At 43.2% G+C, this 25,294-nt stretch overlaps 1 protein-coding gene across 1 annotated transcript; it reads left to right on the plus strand.

Annotated features, from left to right (window-relative positions):
* Positions 1-3,471: 3,471 nt before the first annotated feature.
* Positions 3,472-23,886, plus strand: LOC129830272 (leucine-rich repeat-containing protein 38-like). Its single transcript, XM_055892727.1, has 2 exons — positions 3,472-5,049; positions 21,951-23,886. Exons 1-2 carry the CDS (start codon positions 4,422-4,424, stop codon positions 22,196-22,198), a joined length of 876 nt encoding a protein of 291 aa, XP_055748702.1. The 5' UTR covers positions 3,472-4,421; the 3' UTR covers positions 22,199-23,886.
* The last annotated feature ends 1,408 nt before the right edge of the window (positions 23,887-25,294 follow it).

Raw genomic sequence — 25,294 nt, forward strand, 5'->3', positions numbered from 1 at the left:
GTTTGGGTATTGTGTCGATGTTAAGGCTGGTTGTCAAATATTGTAAAAGCTCTAATGAGCCAGTGTTCACAGAATGGATGATTATGTTGATAAAACATAATCTTATAAAATTATTCTAGACAAAAGCCTATAAAAATAATAGACTCAAAAAATATTTGGGACAATTCTTCTTTTCCTTAAAGGGGCAATCTGTAGTTGCTATTGATGTTGGATCTTAGTTTGAGCCAGTTTGCTACAGCAGGAAAATAAGCCTGCAGCAATTTCTGAGTGGCACAGTGGTCTAAGGCACAGTATCTCAGTGCAAGAGGTGTCACTACAGTCCCTGGTTTGAATCCAGGCTGAATCACATCCATCCGTGATTGGGAGTCTCATAGGGTGTCGTCCGGGTTTGGCTGGGGTAGGCTGTCATTGTAAATAAGAATTTGTTCTTAACTGACTTGCCTACTTAAAAAATGTGAAAATCAAGTCTGAAATTTAGAAGTGGAAATTACAAACTTCAGAAGCCTTTTTAAACCTCAAATACACTACAAGTTTTACATTTCCTGCATTTCAGGAAAGTTCTCATGTAACAGGTTGATAAAATTAGTATCCTACATCTGTACATCTATTTTTTTACTTATAAATTAATGCTATGTACCCATTGATTCCTGAAGAATATAGTTTATAGGTGGTGAGGGTAGGTAACCACATCTCCACCCCGCTGATCCTCAACACTGGTGCCCCACAAGGGTGCGTTCTGAGCCCTCTCCTCTACTCCCTGTTCACCCACGACTGCGTGGCCATGCACGCCTCCAACTCAATCATCAAGTTTTCAGACGACACTACAGTGGTAGGCTTGATTACCAACAATGACGAGACGGCCTACAGGGAGGAGGGGAGAGCCCTCGGAGTGTGGTGTCAGGAAAATAACCTCACACTCAACGTCAACAAAACAAAGGAGATGATCGTGGACTTCAGGAAACAGCAGAGGGAGCACCCCCCTATCCACATCGACGGGACAGTAGTGGAGAGGGTAGAAAGTTTTCAGTTCCTCGGCGTACACATCACGGACAAACTGAATTGGTCCACCCACACAGACAGCGTGGTGAAGAAGGCGCAGCAGTGCCTCTTCAACATTTACATTACATTTAAGTCATTTAGCAGACGCTCTTATCCAGAGCGACTTACAAATTGGAAAGTTCATACATATTCATCCTGGTCCCCCCGTGGGTATTGAACCCTGGTCCCCCCGTGGGAATTGAACCCACAACCCTGGCGTTGCAAGCGCCATGCTCTACCAACTGAGCCAAACCTCAGGAGGCTGAAGAAATGTGGCTTGTCACCAAAAGCACTCACAAACTTTTACAGATGCACAATCGAGAGCATCCTGTCGGGCTGTATCACCGCCTGGTACGGCAACTGCTCCGCCCACAACCGTAAGGCTCCCGTAAGGTAGTGAGGTCTGCACAACGCATCACCGGGGGAAAACTACCTGCCCTCCAGGACACCTACACCACCCGATGTCACAGGAAGGCCATAAAGATCATCAAGGACAACGACCAGCCGAGCCACTGCCTGTTCACCCCACTATCATCCAGAAGGCGAGGTCAGTACAGGTGCATCTAAGCAGGGACCGAGAGACTGAAAAACAGCTTCTATCTCAAGGCCATCAGACTGTTAAACAGCCACCACTAACATTGAGTGGCTGCTGCCATACATGTAAAAAATATATCACTAGCCAATTTAAACAATGCCACTTAATACACTGCTCAAAAAAATAAAGGGAACACTTAAACAACACAATGTAACTCCAAGTCAATCACACTTCTGTGAAATCAAACTGTCCACTTAGGAAGCAACACTGATTGACAATAAATTTCACATGCTGTTGTGCAAATGGAATAGACAAAAGGTGGAAATTATAGGCAATTAGCAAGACACCCCCCACAACAGGAGTGATTCTGCAGGTGGTGACCACAGACCACTTCTCAGTTCCTATGCTTCCTGGCTGATGTTTTGGTCACTTTTGAATGCTGGCGGTGGTCTCACTCTAGTGGTAGCATGAGACGGAGTCTACAACCCACACAAGTGGCTCAGGTAGTGCAGTTCATCCAGGATGGCACATCAATGCGAACTGTGGCAAAAAGGTTTGCTGTGTCTGTCAGCGTAGTGTCCAGAGCATGCAGGCGCTACCAGGAGACAGGCCAGTACATCAGGAGACGTGGAGGAGGCCGTAGGAGGGCAACAACCCAGCAGCAGGACCGGTACCTCCGCCTTAGTGCAAGGAGGTGCACTGCCAGAGCCCTGCAAAATGACCTCCAGCAGGCCACAAGTCTGACCACAAATCAGAGACCACTATGATGACACACCAAATGTGTTTGATGGATCCATTTTGTCCAATTCTAATGCCTCATAAGGGGAAAGTATTCCAAAATTAACTGAAAGCAATCAGATTACGTTACTGCGTCGGGGTAATCCAAAAATTATGTTACTGATTACAATTTTGGACAGGTAAACTAGTACATATAACAGATTACATTTAGAAAGTAACATACCCAACCCTGCCAGCCCCATCTCTCATCTTTTTATGGAAACAAGGGCGGGGAAGGTACTTTATTATTGTTTCAACTGCAAAGTGCCTCTTTAACGGTACGTACCATGGCAATGAAGTATCACTTATTAGAAGAAAAAAAATATCTCCCTATGGACTTGGTTTTTATGATTCATTTTTTGTTTGTTTGGTATTGGTTTGGCTATTGTTTTTGTATTTTATTGGTTGTATTGTCTATAGTTTGGTGTATTCTGTGGTTGTTTTGTGTTAAATAGGAAACAATGAAATAAACTGTAAAAAAAGGAACAAGACATTAGGACTAGGCACATACAAAATCCTACTGAATCTGTGCAAGTCCATTCCTGGGATTCATTGGAATCTACCCCTCTTAGTATCCATTTTGATATGTGAGGCTTTTCAGAGGATTTGCCAACATCTCTGTCATGTTTAGCTCTTTTCCATAGGTCAAAGCTGCCGTGTAAACTGATGGTCATTTCATTGGTCTGTGTTTCATGTACCAGGAAATGCTTTCGGAGGACATACTAGCACGCATTCCGTTTCCGTAACTGTTGTCTGGGGACATCATGTCTGACTACTGTAGCATGCAGCTAAATAGCATGGCAACAAAAACAGCTGCCAAATCAGCTGCTGTTGGTAACTGCAATTGGGAACATACTGCTTAGTGTAAGGTCAAGTATTTCTGAGGACCACTGGGCTTTTGCAGTGGATGTGTTAAACTGTAGTGGATGTATAGTGTATTTCTATTTCTAGGATATAGTGCATTAAAGGTACTGTGGTGGATGTGTATGGTATGAGACAGCCATTCAGCTTGTTCAGTGAAGGCACGAGACAAATGCATCATGCCGCTGTGGCAAGCTGTCAAGTGATGGCATTCCTCAATATGACACTTTCAGTACATTCGTCTGTGCCGAACAGGCGGCTTCACGCCACGGTGGATGTTTAGAGCATGTTGTTATGGCAACGGAGCTGGGATGGCTGGATCGTGCAGCACAGGGAGGCAGAGGACAGATGAGGAGGAGACGTATATGATGATGATTCCCGAGGTTCACGGTCAGGAGTCGTCAGGATGATTTTCCTCCAGGGATTCTGGGAGCCATTTGACATCATCAAATCAAATCAAATGTATTGGTCACATACACATGGTTAGTGGATGTTATTGCGAGTATAGCGAAATGCGAAATGCAACATGTGAGTTGTGAATGTGATGTCAATTGGACAGCGAGCCACTGACGGTAGCTTCTGAGCACAAGAAGAAGAGGCAAACGGTTGGATACAAACACCCATGTTTTAAGTGAGTCTAGCCTTCCAATGCTAAGATACTCACGTGATATTCTTCTTTTGACTCACAGACGGCGTCACTCGTTAACTGTTCTGAGGGGCGACCCTACTACAAGTTCACACCCCCTCCTGGCTTACCCTACCGCCCTCCGTCCCTCGACCCCCACACACCCCCTCCCCAGCGTGTCTCTGGTTCGCTAGTTGCTATTTACCTCTGTGTTAATCCACACCCCCCCCTCCCTCTTTCTCACTCAATCCCGCTCTCTCACTCCTCCCCTTATTCCCTCAAAGCCAGCAGGCTGCTATTCGATACAGACCGCTTGCTACATGATCTCCTGGAAAACACTGTTCCGCATCTCTCTTGCCACTCGATGGCCGGGCCTTTGTAGATTATACACCAAGCGGAAGAAAGATGCCAGCGCCAGGACATTGACTCCTTTCCTCCTTCTGCTTCCCCCTCCCCTTCCTTAATCTCCCACCTCTTGATCTCTACCCACCCCCCGTGCCCTCTCCTGTCCTGTGCCCCCTTCCTCCCAACCTCCCCCTCCCCTACCCTACCTAAAGTCCTACTCTCCCTCTTACCCCCTTGACAATGTTACCATGCATTAACTGGCTTCAGCCTTTCCTTGCCTTGCTCTCTTCCACCTTGCTGACTCGGGGCCACAACTGTCCGTCCAGCTGCCTGTGTCCAGACCACCACACCGTGGACTGCCAGGGCCAAGGTCTCACCCGCCTCCCAAGCCCCATCCCCCTGGACGTCCGGCGCCTCCTGCTCTCTGACAACTGGATTCCCTTGATCCCCTCGGATTTCCTGGTTCTGTACAGCGACCTGGTCTACCTGGACCTGAGGAATAACTCTCTGTCTGGGCTGGAGCCTGGCACCCTCAGCACATCGTCCCGCCTGGTCTTCCTGGACCTGGGCAGCAACAACCTGACAGAGATCCAGTCAGAGACCTTTGGAGAGTCCAGGAGCCTGATTAAGTTGCGGCTGGGGAACAACCCCTATCTTAGTCTAGTGGAGGAGGACGCTTTCCTGGGCCTAACCTCGCTGCGTGTGCTGGAGCTGGAGAGAAACGGCCTGCAGGGGCTGGACGTGGGGGTGCTGGAGCCCCTAACCTCACTCCGGGTGCTGCGCCTGGAGGGCAACCCCTGGGTGTGCAACTGTCACTTTGCTAAACTCTTTGTGTGGCTGATGGAGAACCGCCACAAGCTTCCAACGGGTATGTAAGCTGCTTAACAGCACATATTTGCTTTAACATGCTAGGACATATAAAACCACTATTTTGTCAGCCCACTCGTTTCTGATTCAAACAACTCACTATCATACCATAAGCCAATCGGTTATAGAATTAGAATCCAAAATTGCACAGTACACTGAAAGACAGATAACGTAACGTGCATAACAGTGGTTAGTATGAAATATCTCTACACTGTATGTATACAAATATGGTTCCTCCTCTTTATTTTCAAGTGTCTAATATAGAGTAAAGAGCTATTGGCTAACAACCTCATCATCGTTTATTTCATGTGCAGTTTGTTGCTCATACTGCTGATAGTTCGGTATGGATATGGACACTTCAATGCTGTCATAAGATCACTCTGAAACATCTTGATAAGCATTAGAAAGAGAGAAGATAATTCTGGAAGGCCAGTGGAGGGTCCCAGATTACAGATACCAGATTGTGTCTGAATAATGAATGAACCATATGCCTCATTAGAGTGTGTTCTCAGATTGTGTGCGTGTGCATGTGCGTATAGTTTTTGAGTATGAAACCTGGATAGGGTCAATAAACAGTCTCCTTTTTGGGATTTTAGAACATGGGGAGAGAGTGTGTGTGTGTGTTTTGTACTTTACTTATTTGTAGTAATATTTTCTTATTTTCTTACACACACACAAGCAGGGTTCTTCAAAGGGTTATCCTATGGGGACAGCCAATTAAACCTTCTAGAGGTTCTAGATAGCACCTTTTTTTTCCGAAGAGTGTGTCCACCAAAATATCGAGTGGGTAGATCACATGTAAGATCTTCAAGATGAAAAAGATGTGAGGCCAGGGAATCAAATTCAATAGGATCGGAATCACTTGATAGATCATAATATAGCTGCATTGTTTATGTAATTACAGACAATAAGCATTACATATAGCTTCTGATCCACACTTTGTGGTGTTGCCATATTTATAGACAGTGAGGGTATTGTCTACATAACTCTTCCTTGTTTGCAGTGCTGGCAGGTTATTGCACGCAGTATATGCTCACTCTCATTCTCCGGCGCTCCAATGTTATGGTGAGCTCTGACCTGAGCAAACGCTCTGTGAGTGGAAGTCCAACTCCATATTTACATATGAACTGCTTCCCAAGAGAGCTAGGCTCGTGCTACTTCACCCTCCTACATGTGTATTAAGGGCCATACAAATGAGGTACAGCAATGTCAGCTGGAATTAGGGCCTCTATTGAAGTAAGCTATGTGGGTACATTCCAAAATGGTACCCTTTCCCCTTTATAGTGCACTACTTTTGACCAGGGTTTTATAAGGAATAGGGTGCCATTTGAGGCACACCCTATGTTATTACAGTACGCTAATCAAAGCAACACGGTGTTCTATGGATCATATCAATTGGTCGAATTGGCACATTGGCAATCTTCACAGTGGATTTCATTTCAATAGCTGTGCCCTGGACTCCAGGTTATAGTAACAAAATGATTTGGGGGCACATTAACACCTAGTTTTCAGTGAGCACCGACACATATACACACCAACACTATGGTGCTTCCTACATGCTCTTCTATAGGCCTTAGCAACTGTAGGCTCTGGCCTTATACCTGGTTTAGCACCTTTAATAGGGCTAACCATAGAAAACCTCTACTGTATGTTGACCTAAAGGACATGTGGGTTGTACAGTATATTTGACACACAGGCAGACTTACTCCTTCCCATTGCCTTTGGGAGAAACTCGTTGAATGCCATGATAATCTTTTCATCATTCTGACAAGGAGGCAGACTAGAAACATAGATCGGAATGTATACACTAGGAAGAAATGGAGCTTTGATGGCTAAACGAGACCTTAACTCACTGATTACTCAATTCCTGACTCTCTGAGGGAAATCACAATCAATGTTCTTGTGTGAACTACAGCTCTGAACAAACTGGAGAATGAAGGGCACGGAATAATGGACCACTTGCTGAACTGGACACTTCCACAGAGCCATTCATTCAAGCCCAGTCACTGGGTTTGTGGGATAAGTCAAAAACGTAATTTTCTCTTGGACACTGTAATTTCATTGGACACCGTAATTTCACTGACCCAAACAGTAACATCTTTATTTTCCCAACTTTGCTGTCAGGGACATTGCTCTGTCAGATCCTGATTGAGGTTGTCTTGATCTGTTAAGTATTTGAGAACATGAATAGACACATTGAAGCCTAGTGTACTCTCAGGTACTGTATCAACAAGATGCAACAAAGCTCAGATAAAGAGGCAACTGCAATTGGCACATATGTTTTTTTTAACTTGTAAATGAATATACCAATTGATTCTTGAAGAATATAACTACTCTGTTTATGTTTGAACTGCAGAGTGCCCGTTTAAGACACATTCACTGAGGATATTTCACGATGGTGCCTGTAGGGTGATGTGTGTAATCACACTACAGCATAGGTCAAGGATGAACAATCAGCATCTATTATTCACAACTACATTTAATTTAATACTGATGACAGCATGCCATTGACACTGACATTATCTAGATTAATGTTCCATCACTGTAAAAGATACTCCATCGCTCTGCGAGTGACACACGGTGCGTGGGTAAAATCACCAGGGAGGCCAAGCCCCCCCCCCCTCACCCCCCAAAATAGCCATATTACAATCTACAGTGCCTCCGGGAAAGTCTTCAGACCTCTTGACTTTTTCCACATTTTGTTATGTTACAGCCTTATTCTAAAATCGATTAAATCGTTTTTTTCCCTCATCAATCTACACACAATACCCCACATTGACAAATATTTTACATAAGTATTCAGACCCTTTATTCAGTACTTTGTTGAAGCACCTTTGGCAGCGATTACAGCATCGAGTCTTCTTGGGTATGACGCTACAAGCGTGCCACACCTGTCATGATCGTCGTAACGATGAGACCAAGGCGCAGCATGGTATGCGTACATTCTCTTTACTGAATGAAACACTTAACAAAAACAACAAAACCAACCAACGAAACGTGAAGCTATACGACTAGTGCAGACAGGCAACTAGACATAGACAAGATCCCACAACTGACAATGGGGAAAATGGCTACCTAAATATGATACCCAATCAGAGACAACGATAAACAGCTGTCTCTGATTGGGAACCATATCAGGCCAACATAAACATACAAAAACCCTAGATGACATACAAAAACCCTAGACATACAAAAACGAGAGTACCCACCCTAGTCACACCCTGACCTAACCAAAATATATAGAAAAACAGAGATATCTAAGGTCAGGGCGTGACAGTACCCCCCCAAAGGTGCGGACTCCCGGCCGCAAACCTGAACCTATAGGGGAGGGTCCGGGTGGGCATCTACCCTCGGTGGCGGCTCCGCTTCTGGACGCAGCCCCCCCTCCTTACGCTGATCCCTCCGCTTTTGTGGAACCGGACCGTGGATCATCGCCGGAGGCTCTGGACTCCAGCTCGTCGCTGAAGACTCTAGACTGCAGCTCGTCACTAGAGGCCCCGGACTGGGGATCGTCGCTGAAGACCCCGGACCGGGAACTGTCGCTGGAGACCCCGGACCGGGGACCGTCGCTGGAGACCCCGGACCGGGGACCGTCGATGGAGGCTCCGGACCGTAGACCGTCTCAGGAGGTTCCGGACCGTAGACCGTCTCAGGAGGTTCCGGACCGTAGACCATCTCAGGAGGTTCCGGACCGTAGCCCGTCTCAGGAGGTTCCGGACCGTAGACCGTCTCAGGAGGTTCCGGACCGTAGCCCATCTCAGGAGGTTCCGGACCGTAGACCGTCTCAGGAGGTTCTGGACCGTAGACTGTCTCAGGAGGTTCCGGACTCTGTCAGAGTGACCATCGGGTTCTTGCTTACCTCCCTGACCAAGGCCCTTCCCCCCCGATTGCCCAGTTTGGCCGGGCGGCCAGCTCTAGAAGAGTCTTTATGGTTACAAACTTCTTCCATTTAAGAATGATGGAGGCCACTGTGTTCTTCGGGAACTTCAAAGCCACAGACATGTTTTGGTACCCTTCCTCAGATCTGTTTTTATTTTTAATAAATTTGCAAATCTCTCTAAAAACTTGTTTTTGCTTTGTCATTGTGGGCTATTGTGTGTAGATCGCTGAGGATTTTTTAAATTTAATCAATTTTAGAATAAGGCTGTAACGTAACAAAATGTTGAAAAAATCAAGTGGTCTGACTACTTTCCAAAGGCACTGTATGTGTTGTGATAATTGCGTTGTTTGCTCTATAACCTGTCAGTTATTTGGCACCGTGGTATACAGTATAGGCTAAGGTCGAGACAACAAGAAGACACAGTAGCAGAATAAATTCAACCACACATTTGTTCCATTACAAAACCAGAGAGCAACATCTGTTCAGGGAAGTCCACAAAACATATTGTATTAAACAAACAATTACATGACCTACAGCATGGTCAAGCAAGGTAATGTTTACAACATTTTCGGACTAATTAACAGCTATTGATTTAGAACCACAGAGAGTTACCAGAAGTCCCTAAGAAAACAGAAGCTGCCTCCACTATTCCAGCACCATATCAACTTCAATATTTCAACATCATCAAATCACCTAAGCTTAGTCTGAAACAATGACTAAAAAGATACCAAAAACGATTTAGTCCAATCAACGTAAGCTAAACATGATGTGGCTGTCCATGGCACTGATTTCTGTGTGTGTGTGTGTGTGTGTGTGTGTGTGTGTGTGTGCGTGCGTGCGTGCGTGTGCGTGTGCGTGTGTGCGTGAGTAAACGCGTGCATGCAAATAGAAAAAACATGTTGACTCACCCTACTTGTAGAGAAACGCCAATGCCATCCTTCTCTTTCATGTTGCCTAAACGGTCTATGAGTCTGTCATACCATACACGCTTTTAGTTTTTGTTGTCCTAGGCTACCTGGCTAAAATGTTGCTCGTTAGCCTAACTTCCTTTCATGGGCAATAATGCAGTAGGCCAGCTAGTTAACATTAGCATACATACTTCCATCCTCTCAGGCCAGGGGCACAATGTATGAATTTATGGTTGGATCAGAATCGCTGTTATAATCATTGGCCAGTACGGAGAATTAAGTAAAACCACAAGTCCAAATCCCTATCTCCATTCATGATTAATTTAGGAAAGGAACGATTTTAGCTAGCTAGCTAGCCACTGGAGGACAACAACACAACGAGATGTAACAATAACAAAAGTTTTCTCCTGTCAATGACGTTTGGTTTTGATGTGATTGGTCTGAAGCCAAATCCAAACCGGCTTCTCTTGACACTTTTTTTTTGGTGCGCCAACACTGATTGGATATTATCATTTATTTATTTTTATCAAGGGAGGACAAATGCTCGCTGGCTTCTCTTGCATTCAATGCTACGGGTGGCAACAATGTCGTACTCTTTTTGACCAGACAGCATGAGATAGATTTGCTACACATACTAGGATAGAGGGACGCTGTTTTGCTCGCTTGGATGCTTTCTCCGATGATATACGGTACATTCAGCCTCTGCAAATTGAAGGAAATTTATGAAACACGGAGAGACGAAAGCAAAATGATTCTTGTATGTTTTGTTTCCTTGTCAATTTTTGGGGGATGTCTGGCTTTCCTTGGCTTCCATGAATACACGCCACTGGACATACACAAACGTATACACAAACAAACATATAATGCCAACTCTATAGCAGCATGGCAACTGTAATCACACTGATATAAGATACTATGCATACTCATGTCAGATATGATGCAGTGTTTTGTTGACATTTTTAGGTTTATATGAGAATGGAGCCGAAGGAGATGGCTGCCGTTTTGTGATCCCGTAACCAATTGTGCTAATATGTATGTTTTTTCGCGTTATTTGTAACTTATTTTGTACATAATGTTTCTGCCACTGTGTCTTATGACCGAAAAGAGCTTCTAGATATCAGGACAGCGATTACTCACCCCGTTCTGGTTAGAGACAGTTTTCGCTGTTTTGTAAAGGGATTGGCAATTTCTCGCATGGAATAGCCATTCAGAATAAGAATAGACTGACGAGTTTCAGAAGAAATGTCTTTGTTTCTGGCCATTTTGAGCCTGTAATCAAACCCACTAATGCTGATGCTCCAGATACTCAACTAGTCTAAAGAAGGCCAGTTTTATTGCTTCTTTAATCAGGACAACAGTTTCAGCTGTGCTAACATAATTGCAAAAGGGTTTTCTAATGATTAATTAGCCTTCTAAAATGATAAACCTTGGATTAGCTAACACAACGTGCCATTGGAACACAGGAGTGATGATTGCTGATAATGGGCCTATGTAGATATTCCAGAAAAAATCTGCTGTTTCCAGTTACAATAGTAATTTACAACATTAACAATGTCTATGTCAGGCGCAGGACAGCAGATGTCAGGCGCAGGACAGCAGATATGAGTAATCAACGTACTTTTACTCAAAATGTAAAATATACAAAGCAACAAATACACGCACAGCATGACAGACCGAAAATACAATAAACAATCACTCACAAAAAAACATGGGGGAACAGGGGGTTAAATAATGAAACAGTAATTGTGGGATTGAAATCAGGTGTGTAAAACAAAGACAAAACAAATGGAAAATTAAAAGTGGATCGGCGGTGGCTAGAAGGCCGGTGACGTCGACCGCCAAACACTGCCTGAACAAGGAGAGGGACCGACTTCAGCGGAAGTCGTGACATCCTGATCAATTTGATGGACAAAAAAATGGACAAAAAATGTGCTTTTCTTTCAAAAACAAGGACATTTCTAAGTGACCCCAAACTTTTGAAAGGTAGTGTATATCCTACCAACAGGACATTAAAAACTGTAATATCTTATGTTTCACTGAGTCGTGGCTGAACGATGACATGAATAACATACAGCTGGCAGGTTTTAAGCTTTTTTGGCAGGATAGAACAGCGACCTCTGTTAAGACAAGGGGTGGTGGTCTATGTATACTGTATTTGTAAACAGATGGTGCACAAAGTATCAAGGTTTTTTTCGCCTGAGGTAAAGTATCTTATGATAAGCTGTAGACCACACTATTTACCAAGAGAGTTTTCATCTGTATTTTTCATAGCTGTCTATATACCACCACAAACCGATTCTGTCACTTAAAGCTCACTCAATGAGCTGTATACGGCCGTAAGCAAACAGGAAAACGCTCATTCAGAGGCAGCGCTCCTAGTGGCCGGGGACTTTAATGCAGGCAAACTCAAATTTTTCTTTTACTTAATTTCTACCAGCATGTTACATGTGCAACCAAAGGAGAAAACACTCTAGACCACCTATACTCCACACACAGAGACGTGTACAAAGCTCTCCCTCGCCCTCCATTTGGCAAATCTGACCAAAATTCTGTCCTCCTGATTCCTGCTTACAAGCAAAAACTAAAGCAGGAAGCACCAATGACTCGGTCAATAAGAAAGTTGTCATATGAAGCAGATGCTAAGCTACAGGACTGTTTTGCTAGCACAGACTGGAATATGTTCTGGGATTCTTCCGATGGCATTGAGGAGTACACCACATCAGTCACTGGCTTCATCAACAAGTGCATCGATGACGTTGTCCCCACATTAACCGTACGTACATACCCCAACCAGAAGCCATGGATTACAGGCAACATCCGTGCTGAGCTAAAGGGTAGAGCTGCCGCTTTCAAGGAGCGGGACTCTAACCCGGAAGCTTATAAGAAATCCCGCATACCCTCTGACGAACCATCAAACAGGCAAAGCATCAATACAGGACTAAGATCGTGTCGTACTACACCGGATTCGACGCTCATCAGATATAGCAGGGCTTGCAAACTATTACAGACTACAAATGGAAGCACAGCCGAGAGCTGCTCACTGACACAAGCCGACCAGACAAACTAAATTATTTCTTTGCTCGCTTCGAGGCAAGTAACACTGAAGCATGCATGAGAGCATCAGCTGTTCTGGACGACTGTGTGATCATGCTCTCCGCAGCCGATGTGAGTAAGACCTTTAAACAGTTCAACATTCACAAGGCCGCAGGGCCAGACAAATTACCAGGACGTGTAATCCGAGCATGCGCAGACCAACTGGCAAGTGTCTTCACATAGTCACTTTAACTCTACCTACATGTATATTACCTCAATTACCTCAACTAACCGGTGCCCCAGCACATTGACTCTGTACCGGTACCCTCTGTATATAGCCTCATTATTGTTATTTTACTGCTGCTGTTTAATTATTTTCTACTTGTCTATTTTTTTCTTAAAACTTCTTAAAGCATTGTTGGTTAAGGGCTTGTAAGTAAGCATTTCGCTGTAAGGTCTACACCTGTTGTATTCGGTGTATGTGACACATACAATTTGATTTTATAGGCAGCGTCAGACAATGTAGGCATTATGTTACTCAACCCTCAACCTCAACCCCCAAACCCATCACCACCAACACCGAGACCATACAGACTCTCTCCATCTATTTGCAATTTAGCATTCTGGTCCTCTCCACAGATAGAGCCAGAGACAGAGACAGAGAAAGAGAGAGCAGGACAGCCAGTGTCTGGGCTGAGCTTGTTGTGCTGCATGGTGAGATGAGAGGAGAGCCACGTGACTGGAATATCACAGAGCGATGAGGTCACTGAATCTTTCCGCATGTGGAAAACCCCTTCTGGTCTGACTGTGACTCACCACACACACACACACACACACGCACGCACACACACACGCACACGCACACGCACACGCACACGCACACGCACACGCACACGCACACACACACACACACACACACGCACACACACGCACACACACGCACACACACGCACACACACGCACACACGCACACACGCACACACACACACACGCACACACGCACACACACGCACACACACTTGATAATGATGTGTTCTGACTGCTGACCACAGCAGCTACAAACACAGGCATGCCAAAATGGAAGCATCCGAAACTGCCTTTATTATCATGACTGAGGTACACCATATGTGATTTAGATGATTGTTTTATATTGAATTCTTCTTACAAAAACAGCTAATACAGATTGATAAAAAAAATATATATAATTCTGATTAGTACATTAGTGGAATAGATTGAGTTATTTTACTAGGAAACCAGAGCCCCATTGATGCCCCTTAAGCTAAATAATCCACAGTATAATCTATTTCTCTTCATAATTTCAATTTGATCAGATAATTTGGTTCTGTTCCATTATTATCTGTTTATTATTTGATTTTATTCTGGTATGATATGTAATCCCCAGAGTGCAAATATTAATCACCAGAGTGCAAACATAAGTCTATTTCTTGTTCTGCACACTTCTGTTTTTCTCTTGCAATAATTTAAAGTTTCAAGTTTTTATTAGTCGTATATACAGGATACACATGGCATACACCATCCAACGAAATGCTTACTTTCTGGTTCCTTCTTGACAATGCAACAACAATAAAAAATAGTAAAAGATAAGAACACGAACATAGTAAATGGCTCAGTAGAATATATATATATTTTTTGCATAAGTATAATATAGGAAGGCACAATTTATAGTCCAATATTTACACATGTTTTGCGGAAGGGGGGATTGGTTGGAAGGTGTTTAATTGTGCATTATTTATCAATAATAATAGGAGTCTGGTAGAAGCAGTTGTGATGTGTGTGTGTGTGTGTGTGTGTGTGTGTGTGTGTGTGTGTGTGTGTGTGTGTGTGTGTGTGTGTGTGTGTGTGTGTGTGTGTGTGTGTGTGTGTGTGTGTGTGTGTGTGTGTGTGTGTGTGTGTGTGTGTGTGTGTGTGTGTGTGCGTGCGTGGGTGGGTGGGTGTGTGAGTGAGTGCATGAGTGCTAAAGTGCGGAGAGTCAGTGCAGGTGGTCAGTCCAGTTCAAGTGTTCAGCAGTCTGATGTATTGTAGATAGAAACTGTCTCTGAGCCTGTTGTTATCAGACCCGATGCTCTGATACCGTCTTCCCGACAGTAAGGGAGTGAACAGCATGTGGCTGGGCTGTTTGGGGTGCTTGATGATGCTGCGGCCCTTCCTCAGGCACAGTTTCGAGTAGATATCCTGGATGGGTGGGAGCACGGTCTTCATCACCCGCTAGAGGGCCTTGCGGTTGTGGATGGAGCAATTCCCTTACCAGGATGTGATACAACCAGTCGAGACGCTATCGTTGGTGCAGCGGTAGTATTTGGAGAAGAGATTTCTTCAGTTGCCTTATGAAGTGGAGACACTGTTACACCCTCTTGTCAAGAGTGATGTTGTAGTTGGTCCATGTCAAGTCCTCGGTGCTGTGGACGCCGAGGAACTTAAAACTGCTGACTCTTTCTACTGCAGTCCTGTTGATATGGATCGGGCATGTTTCCTCCTCTGCTTCTTGAAGTCAACAATCAACTCTTTTGATTTGCTGACGTTGAGTGAGAGTTGGTGTCCTGGCACCACAATGCCATTTCGCTTACCTCCTCCCTAGAGAAGGACTCGTCGTTGTTGGTTATTATGCCTACAATCGTGGTGTCATCAGCAAACTTGATGATGGAGTTGGTGTTGTGCAAAGCCACACAGTCGTGGGGGAACAGGTAGTACAGCAGAGGGCTGAGGACACACCCCTGGGGGGCCCCTGTGTTAGGAGTTAGTGTCGAGGAGGGGTTGTTGCCCATCCTCACAGCTTGTGGTCTGCCAGTCAAAAAGTCCAGGATCCAGATGCAGAGGGTGGTGTCCAGACCCAGGGCTCTGAACCTGGTGTCGAGCTTCGAGGGAACAATAGTGTTGAAGGCTGAACTGTAGTCAATGAACAGCATTCTCACATTCAGTGCCTTCAGAAAGTATTCACATCCCCTGACTTGTTACACATTTTCTTTGGGTTACAGCCGGCATTTAAAATTGATTAAGTGGAGATTTTGTGTCACTGGCAAACAAACAATAATCCATAATGTCAAAGTATAATTATGTTTTTAGAAAGTTTTACAAATTAATAAAAAGTGAAAACCTTAAATGTCTTGAGTCTATAAGTATTCAACCCCTTTGTTATGCCAAGCCTAAATAAATTGCATGGACTCACTCTACAGTATTTGCAATAATAGTGTTTTTGAATGACAACCTCATCTCTGTACCCCACACATATAATTATCAGTAAGGTCCCTCGGTCGAGCAGTGAATTTCAAACAGATTCAATCACGAAGTCCAGGCAGGTTTACCAATGCCTCACAAAGAAGGGCACCTATAGGTAGATGAGTTCAAATAAAAAAAGCAGACATTGAATATCCCTTTGAGCATGGTGAACTTACAGTTGATGTCAGAAGTTTACATACACCTTAGCCAAATACATTTAAACTCAGTTTTTCACAATTCCTGACATTTAATCCTAGTAAAAATTCCCTGTTTTAGGTCAGTTAGGATTACCACTTTATTTCAAGAATGTGAAATGTCAGAATAATAGTAGAGAGACTGATCTATTTCAGCTTTTATTTATTTCACCACATTCCCAGTGTGTCAGACGTTTACATACACTCAATTAGTATTTGGTAGAATTGCCTTTAAATTGTTTAACTTGGGTCAAATGTTTCGAGTAGCCTTCCACAAGCTTCCCACAATAAGTTGGGTGAATTTTGGCCCATTCCTCCTGACAGAGCTGGTGTAACTGAATCAGGTTTGTAGGCATCCTTGCTCGCACACACTTTTCAGTTCTGCCCACAAATGTTCTATAGCAGGGGTGTCAAACTCATTCCACGGAGGGCCTAGTGTCTGCAGGTTTTTGGTTTTTCCTTTCAATAAAGCCCTAGACAACCAGGTGTGGGGAGTTCCTAACTAATTAGTGATGTTAATTCATCAATCAAGTATAAGGGAGGAGCGAAAACCCGCAGATACTCGGCCCCCCGTGGAATGAGTTTGACACCTGTGTTCTATAGGATTGAGGTCAGGGCTTTGTAATGGCCACTCCAATACCTTGACTTTGTTGTCCTTAAGCCATTTTGCCACAGCTTTGGAAGTGTGCTTGGGGTCATTGTCCATTTGGAAGACCCATTTGCGACTAAGCTTTAACTTCCTGACTGATGTCTTGAGATGTTGCTTCAATATATCCACATCATTTTCTTTCCTCATGATGCCATATATTTTGTTAAGTGCACCAGTCCCTCTTGCAGCAAAGCACCCCCACAACATGATGCTGAAGGTGTGCTTCACAGTTGGGATGGTGTTCTTCAGCTTGCAAGCCTACCCCTTTTTCCACCAAACATAACGATGGTCATTATGGCCAAACAGTTAGATTTTTGTTTCATCAGACCAGAGGACATTTCTCCAAAAAAGTACGATCTTTGTCCCCATGTGCAATTGCAAACCCGTAGTCTGGCTTTTTTATGGCGGTTTTGGAGCAGTGGCTTCTTCCTTGATGAGCGGCCTTTCAGGTTATGTCCATATAGGACTCATTTTACTGTGGATATAGATACTTTTGTACCTGTTTCCTCCAGTATCTTCACAAGGTCCTTTGCTGTTGTTCTGGGATTGAGTTGCACTTTTCGCACCAAAGTACGTTCATCTCTAGGAGACAGAACGCATCTCCGCCCTGAGCGGTTTGACGGCTGCGTAGTCCCATAGTGTTTATACTTGTGTACTATTGTTTGTACAGATGAACGTGGTACCTTCAGGCATTTGGAAATTGCTCCCAAGGATGAACCAGACTTGTGGAGGTCTACAATTTTTTTCTGAGGGCTTGGCTGATTTCTTTAGATTTTCCCATGATGTCAAGCAAAGAGGCACTGAGTTTGAAGGTAGGCCTTGAAATACATCCACAGGTACACCTCCAATTGACTCAAAGTATGTCAATTAGCCTATCAGAAGCTTCCAAAGCCATGACATCATTTTCTGGAATTTACCAAGCTGTTTAAAGGCACAGTCAACTTAGTGTATGTAAACTTCTGACCCACTGGAATTGTGATACAGTGAATTATAAGTGAAATAATCTGTCTGTAAACAATTGTTGGAAAAACTACTTGTGTCATGCACAAAGTAGATGTCCTAACCGACTTGCCAAAACTATATTTGTGGAGTGGTTGAAAAACTAATTTTAATGACTCCAATCTAAGTGTATGTAAACTTCCGACTTCAACTGTATATTAATTACACGTTGGATGGTGTATCAAAACACCCAGTCACTACAAAGATACAGTTATCCTTTCTAACTCAGTAGCTGGAGAGGAAGAAACCGCTTAGGGATTTCACCGAGGCCAATTATGACTTTAAAACAGTTACAGAGTTTAATGGCGGTGGTTGGAGAAAACTGAGGATGGATCAACAACATTGTAGTTACTCCACAATACTAACCTAAATGACAGAGTGAAAATAAGAAAATCTGTACAGAACACAAATATTCCAAAACATGCATCTTGTTTGTAACAACGCACTAAAATAAAACAGCAAAAAATGTGTCAAAGAAATGAACTTTATGTCCTGAATACAAAGCGCTGTTTGAGGCTAATCCAACACAACACATCACTGAGTACCACTCTTCATATTTTCAAGGATGGTAGTGGCTTCATCATGTTATGGGTATGCTTGTCATCGGCAAGGACTAGGGAGTTTTTTTTAGGACAAAAATACACAGATAATATAGCTAAGCATAGGACAATTCCTATAGGAAAACCTGGTTCAGTCTGCTTTCCAACAGACACTGGGAGACAAATTCACCTTTCAGCAGGATAATAACCTAAAACACAAGGCCAAATATACACTGTAGTTGCTTACCAAGATAACATTGAATGTTCCTGAGTGGCCTAGTTACAGTTTTGACTTAATAAATCAGCTTGAAAACCTAGGGCAAGACTTGAAAATGGTTGTCTAGCAATGATCAACAGCCAACTTGACAGAGCATGAAGAATTTAAATGTCACGTTCCTGACCTATTTATGTTAGTTTTTGTGTGTTAGTTGGTCAGGACGTGAGGTTGGGTGGGCATTCTATGTTATCTGTTTCTATGTTGGTTTCGGTTTGCCTGGTATGGCTCTTGATTAGAGGCAGGTGGTTTGCGTTTGCCTCTAATTAAGAGTCATATTTAGGTAGGGCATTCTCACTGTTTGTTTGTGGGTGATTGTCTCCTATGTCTGTATGTACGTTCGTACCACATGGGACTGTAGCGTTTGTTTGTTTCGTTTCATTTCGATGTCGTCCGTTTCCTGTGCGTAAGTTTATGTTTAGTTATGTAAGTTTATGTTCAGGTTTCGTTCAACGTCGTTTTCTTGTTTTGTAGTTTGAAAGTGTTTTGTTTCGTTTCGTGTTGCCATCAGATTGTATAATAAAGATGGCTTATTTCCCAAAGCCTGCGTTTTGGTCTTCAGATCCCTCTCTCCTCACCTCGTCCGAGGATGAGGAGAGCGTCACCCGTTACATTAAAAAAGAATAATGTGCAAATATTGTACAGTGCAAAGCTCTTAGAAATTTACCCAGAAAGACTCACAGCTGTAATCTCTGCCAAATATGATTTTAACATATATTGACTCAGGGGTGTGAATACTTATGTAAATGAGATATTTAGGTATTTCAGTTTCAATAAATCTGTCTCTGTTCTATTATTACCCAGCGGTTGATCTGGTGTCTGCTAGTAACACACTGGTTGGAGTAAATTACTCTCTTCCTTCTGTATAAACCAAATCAGATAAATCTGATTGCAACATGGACATTTCACAAATTAATATTTGCCTTGGAGAGGTGAATAAAGCAAAGTTGGAGAAATTCCTAAGGAAAACCTTATATAGGAATTATGTAATATGAGTTACGTGTGTCTGTGACAGGTGCTTAGTGAAGCTCTTTAAATCACACCAAACGACGACACAGGGAACGCAGCCTGGCACTAAGCACATGTATTTATATGGCTATTAAAAGAAAATCATAAATTCCTGTGGAGTGTTAGGTGTTGATTTATGGCAATGTGGTTCTCTGTTGCAGTGAGTAAATTCAACACTTGATACTTTACACTATTATAAGAGGGAAAACTAAACACAAACATCAAATTAATGGGGTTTTGGGACTTGATGTGATTCGATGGGTGTGGAAAATGATGAGACACGAACACACACAATATAGTAGCTACTACTGTATGCGTACTGGGCTATAGCTCCAGTAAGGCAAAACAATGGCACCCATCTGGTCTCGCAGTGTCCTCACTTACACTGTTACAGTAGGATGATATCACAGACTAGCCATTCTTGGTGGATTTCAACCACGGTCAATGCATGCCATTCCAAATTGTATGGTCAGCATGCTATTCAACAGTACTGTGAACAGACAAGACAGCTAATCACCTGTGTGGGCTTTTTATTCAGTCATCAGAGAGAGGTCAGCTCCAACATACATTTAGATCTGAAAGGAATTACTAGATGCAATATGATGAAAACGCCACTAAACATACAGGGCAGAGTGTAGCTGTTACCTTCACTGTTAAGCTATTACCATACTTACAGTGCATTCAGAGAGTATTCAGACCCCTTGACTTTTTCCACATTTTGTTACATTACAGCCTTATTCTAAAATGGATTCAATAGTTGTTTCCCCTCATTAATCTACACACAATACCCCATAATGACAAAGCAAACACAGGTTAGAAATGTTTGTGAATGTATTAAACATAAAAAACTGAAAAATGACATTTACATAAGTATTCTGACCCTCTACTCAGTACTTTGTTGAAGCAGCTTTGTCAGCGATTACAGCCTCGAGTCTTCTTGGGTATGACGCTACAAGCTTGGCACACCTGTATTTGGGGAGTTGCTCCCATTCTTCTCTGCAGATCCTCTCAAGCTCTGTCAGGTTGGATGGGGAGCTATTTTCAGGTCTCTCCAGAGATGTTCAATCAGGTTCAAGTCCGGGCTCTGGCTGGGCCACTCAAGGACATTCAGAGACTTGTCCCGAAGCCACTCCTGCGTTGTCTTGGCTGTGTGCTTAGGGTCGTTGTCCTGTTGAAAGGTGAACCTTCACCCCACTCTGAGGTCCTGAGCGCTCTTGAGCAGGTTTTCATCAAGGATCTCTCTGTACATTGCTCTGTTCATCTTTCTCTCGATCCTGACTAGTCTCCTCATGGTCTGAGAGTCCTTTAGGTGCCTTTGGGCAAACATCGAGTGTGCTGTCATGTGCCTTTTACTGAGGAGTGGCTTCGGTCTGGCCACTCTACCATAAAGTCCTGATTGGTGGAGTGCTGCAGAGATGGTTGTCCTTCTGGAAGGTTCTCCCATCTCCACAGAGGAACTCTGGAGCTCTGTCAGAGTGACCATTGGGTTCTTGGTCACATCCCTGACCAACGCCCTTCTCCCCCGATTGCCCAGTTTGGCCGGGTGGCCAGCTCTAGGAAGTCTTGGTGGTTCCATTTCAGAATGATGGAGGCCACTGTGTTCTTGGGGACCTTCAATGCTGCAGATTTTATTTGGGGTAGCCCCAGATCTGTGCCTCGACACAATCCTGTCTCTGAGCTCTACAGACAATTCCTTCGACCTCATGGCTTGGTTTTTGCTCTGACATGCACTGTCAACTGTGGGACCTTATATGGACAGGTGTGTGCCTTTCCAAATCATGTCCAATCAATTGAATTTACCACAGGTAGACTCCAATCAAGTTGTAGAAACATCTCAAGGATGATCAATTTAAACAGGATTCACCTGAGCTCAATTTCGAGTCTCATAGCAAATGGTCTGAATGCTTATGTAAACAAGGTATTTCATTTTCAAAAAATTATAAAACCTGTTTTCACTTTGTCATTATGGGGTATTGTGTGCAGATTATTTTATCAATTTTAGAATAAAGCTGTAATGTAATAAAATGTGGGAAAAGGGAAGGGGTCTGAATACATTCCGAATACACTGTATATATTTAAATTCATTTCAGATCTACAATGTGTATAGGCTGGGGTTTATTTGGGATTGGACCATAGAGTGACTGTGATCCAGACTGTTTTCTGTCTCTCTCTCGCTCCTCTCAGGTATGGAAGGGTTGGAGTGCTCCCTCCCCATGGACGGGAGTCTTATGTCCCTGAGTCTGCTCTCTGAGGCCAGTTTCCGGGAGTGCCGGGGCTACCTCTCCCTCACGGATATCCTCATAGTCATCTTCTCGGGCATCTCCGTCTCTGTGGTAGCCATCATAGCCAGTTTCTTTCTGGCCTCTATGGTCCACTGCTTCCAGCGCCTGGGCAAAGCTGGTCAGGCAGACGAGGAGGAGGGCAACGACTGAGGGAGAGAAAGAGCGTGATCTGGGACCAGATTCAGTGTCACTGCAGACACTGCAGACACCCTGACTACATACCTTGTAAGAGGACCGTGAAGAAGGGCAGGAAAATGGAAGAGTAAGTCAAGGACAACAAGGGAGTATTTGGGCCAGGAACTGGGCCAAAAGGATCTTACCATGTGAATTCCTGCTCGCCGCATTGGTGGCAGTCAGAGGCACACCAGGAGGGGTGCTAGGGCAGTGGGTTAAACCATACGCTTGAATAATACAAATGTTTTCTTAGCACTGCCTTAGCACTGCCTTAGTGTACACAGCCTTACTACCTTACTTTGGAGAGATCCTCCAGCATTCCCTTGAAATCGTAGTACTATATTTGGGCTGTACTTTGAGTCTAACATGAGGTCAAATTACTTGCAGCACCCTTTCAAAGGGGCAAACAGGTTCTTTGAGATCTGGGTTGAGCTGAGAGGTAAAAGAACAGAGAGAAGGACACGGGACAGGCACACTGCAGTCTAATGCATAACTATGTCCATTGCAGTGATTTGAGTAGCAACCTACTTAACCTTTGTTTACCAAAGAGCAGGCTGAATGAGAAGATTCTATTGTTACAATATAGAACACAGAAATGGGATAGCATGAGCTATCGACAAGGATGTTACACTAAACTGTGACACAAACTCTCAGAAGTAAAATCAAGTAAATATGGAGGATATTGTTACAATATCTGTTTTTGGAGCACAAATGTAGCCTGACTATGTTTGGCGAGACAACGCCCTAAGGAGTTGGCAAGAGAGCACAAACAGTCTGGCACTTAGGCTAGCACAAATGTAATATTGGTTAAAAAACAATCACACATTAGGTACAGTATACAGTATAGAACAATATGCTAAAATAACCTGCCATTTATGACCCAAAAATGTAACTATGGAAATAATTATATTATACAGTTTGTACTGTAAGTGGACTGTAAGTATTTTCCTGTTTCAGGCATAATTATTTTATTTATTTTTTACATTTGAACAAAAGGTTTATATTGATACTGAAGCTTTTGTTGATGTTTTGGTTATTTTATTTATTTTTTTGTACAAATTAAGTCTTCTCTTGTTTGTATGGGGATTTCACATAGTAACAGTATTGTCACAAAGACTCTAAATCCAAGCTAGGAGGGCTAAGGTACAAATGAATTCAGTGTTTCGTCGTCTTCATCATCCTTGATGTTTGGGCCTTCCAGCCTTTTCCTGTGTCGGCCTTTATATCCTCAATAGACCAGCAGCTAGTAGCAGCCAGGTGAAATTGATGAATGAATGCTATAGGTCAATGATGTCATGTGTATTGTTTGGCTAAGAGAAGAGTGAAACAACTGGTAGATCATAAATTAAAACCAGCATAGTCACAGATGCTTCAAGACCTGAGTTTTGAGCGGGTGTCCATCTGTCTCACTTCAGTCAAACTGTATCCGTCTCTGGCACTTGTAACCCACCAATGAGATTTGCTGGCGCTTGTAACCCACCAATGAGATTTGAGATCCCAAAAACAGATGAAAGGGCTATTTTTCTGTCATGATGCACCATAACAAACACCTGGAAAAGATAATTATGGGGTTGCAAAGTGCAATATAAAAAAATGTAAAGAGATAAAATAAAGCGGTAAAATACACACACTAACTTTGCTGTTATAACTTTGATTTCACATACCTGTCTTGTTTCTTTGAATGAAGACATATGTAAAATATTTATATTTTTATTGATTACATAACAAGGTGTCTTATTCGAGAACCAATTCTAATTCGCAATAATAACCTTTTGGAACAAGAAACATCCTGCTATGCATGTGTAATATAATGTTATTTATCTCTGAAAACAAAACTTTACATGTCAACATGGAGCACTTCTTTCACATGCAACATAACCTATCTATGGAGAAAAATCCCACTTCCATTATATTGTTTGAAATTGTGGCCTATAGAAATGTCCTATTTCTCTAGTCCAGTCTCATGGATGTATACCCACATACCCACATAGTAGCATCTTACAGTGAAGAGCGGATGTCACTGTCCAACCAAAGGATCCCATATGTGGCCAATAGGGTTGACCTTTACCCTCAATGAAATCTGTTTGTTTCGGTCCAATAATCACAGCTCCCATAACGCTACAGCTGGCATCCATATCCCACGCCATAGAACAGAGAGGTGATGATTGAAGGAGACCCTAATTTTTCAAGATTTATTGTTATGTGGCATGTGGTCATCAGATTTGTTGACCCTACGAATATAGAGTATATTCTTATATGTGTTATAATACAGTATAATATGCAGACTATCTGAGATAATACGCAAAAGAGATAATCACTGTCATACCAGCTACATCACTGTCTAGGTTCTGTTTGATAGGATAACACAACACTGTCCTGTTACTGCTCTGATGGTAATATTTTTCTTAAAACGTTTATTTATATAATGTATCTGTATGTCCTTGTGGACCTTAATTATGTAATACACGCTGAAATAGTGCCTCATGCACTGGGAGTCAGCATGCTGTTAGAAAGTGTCGGCGAAGGGAGGTGAACAATACTGTCTCGTGTGCTGTAAAACAACTGGATGGCATACAGTTGAAGCCTGTGGGCACGGACACACAAACAAAGGGAACGGATAAACAGCGGGGTGTTGAGTCAGAACAGAACTCCGACTCCAACACGCCACTGATGAAGATCAGAGTGGAGGGATGGTGAGCCATTCTGCCAGTGCCTCCCTCCTCATCCTTTATGCCGTGCAGTCAGCTGAGCCGCCATACAGAATGGACAGAAGTAGGATGAGAGCGGAGGAGGGGAAGGAGGATTTTCGGGAATGAGGATTTTCCCTCATCCACTGAATTCCTGTTGTCGCCATGGTTACATGGCTGGAGGCCAGTTCGGTTGGAAGTCGAAACTGCCACAGAGGAAGAGATTTCAAAATTGCTACGTCACTGCTCTCTCTTTCTCTCTCCCCTGTCTACTACATTGAGACAGAAATAACAAACAGCTGAATTATACAATAGTATTATAATTCTGATGCCATACACTTATGCAAGTGAGACACAACTTCACTAAATCGAATGCCTCATGTTA

The sequence above is a fragment of the Salvelinus fontinalis genome, chromosome 31 (genome assembly GCF_029448725.1).
Source record: "Salvelinus fontinalis isolate EN_2023a chromosome 31, ASM2944872v1, whole genome shotgun sequence".
In the NCBI taxonomy this organism is placed as follows: Eukaryota; Metazoa; Chordata; class Actinopteri; order Salmoniformes; family Salmonidae; genus Salvelinus; species Salvelinus fontinalis.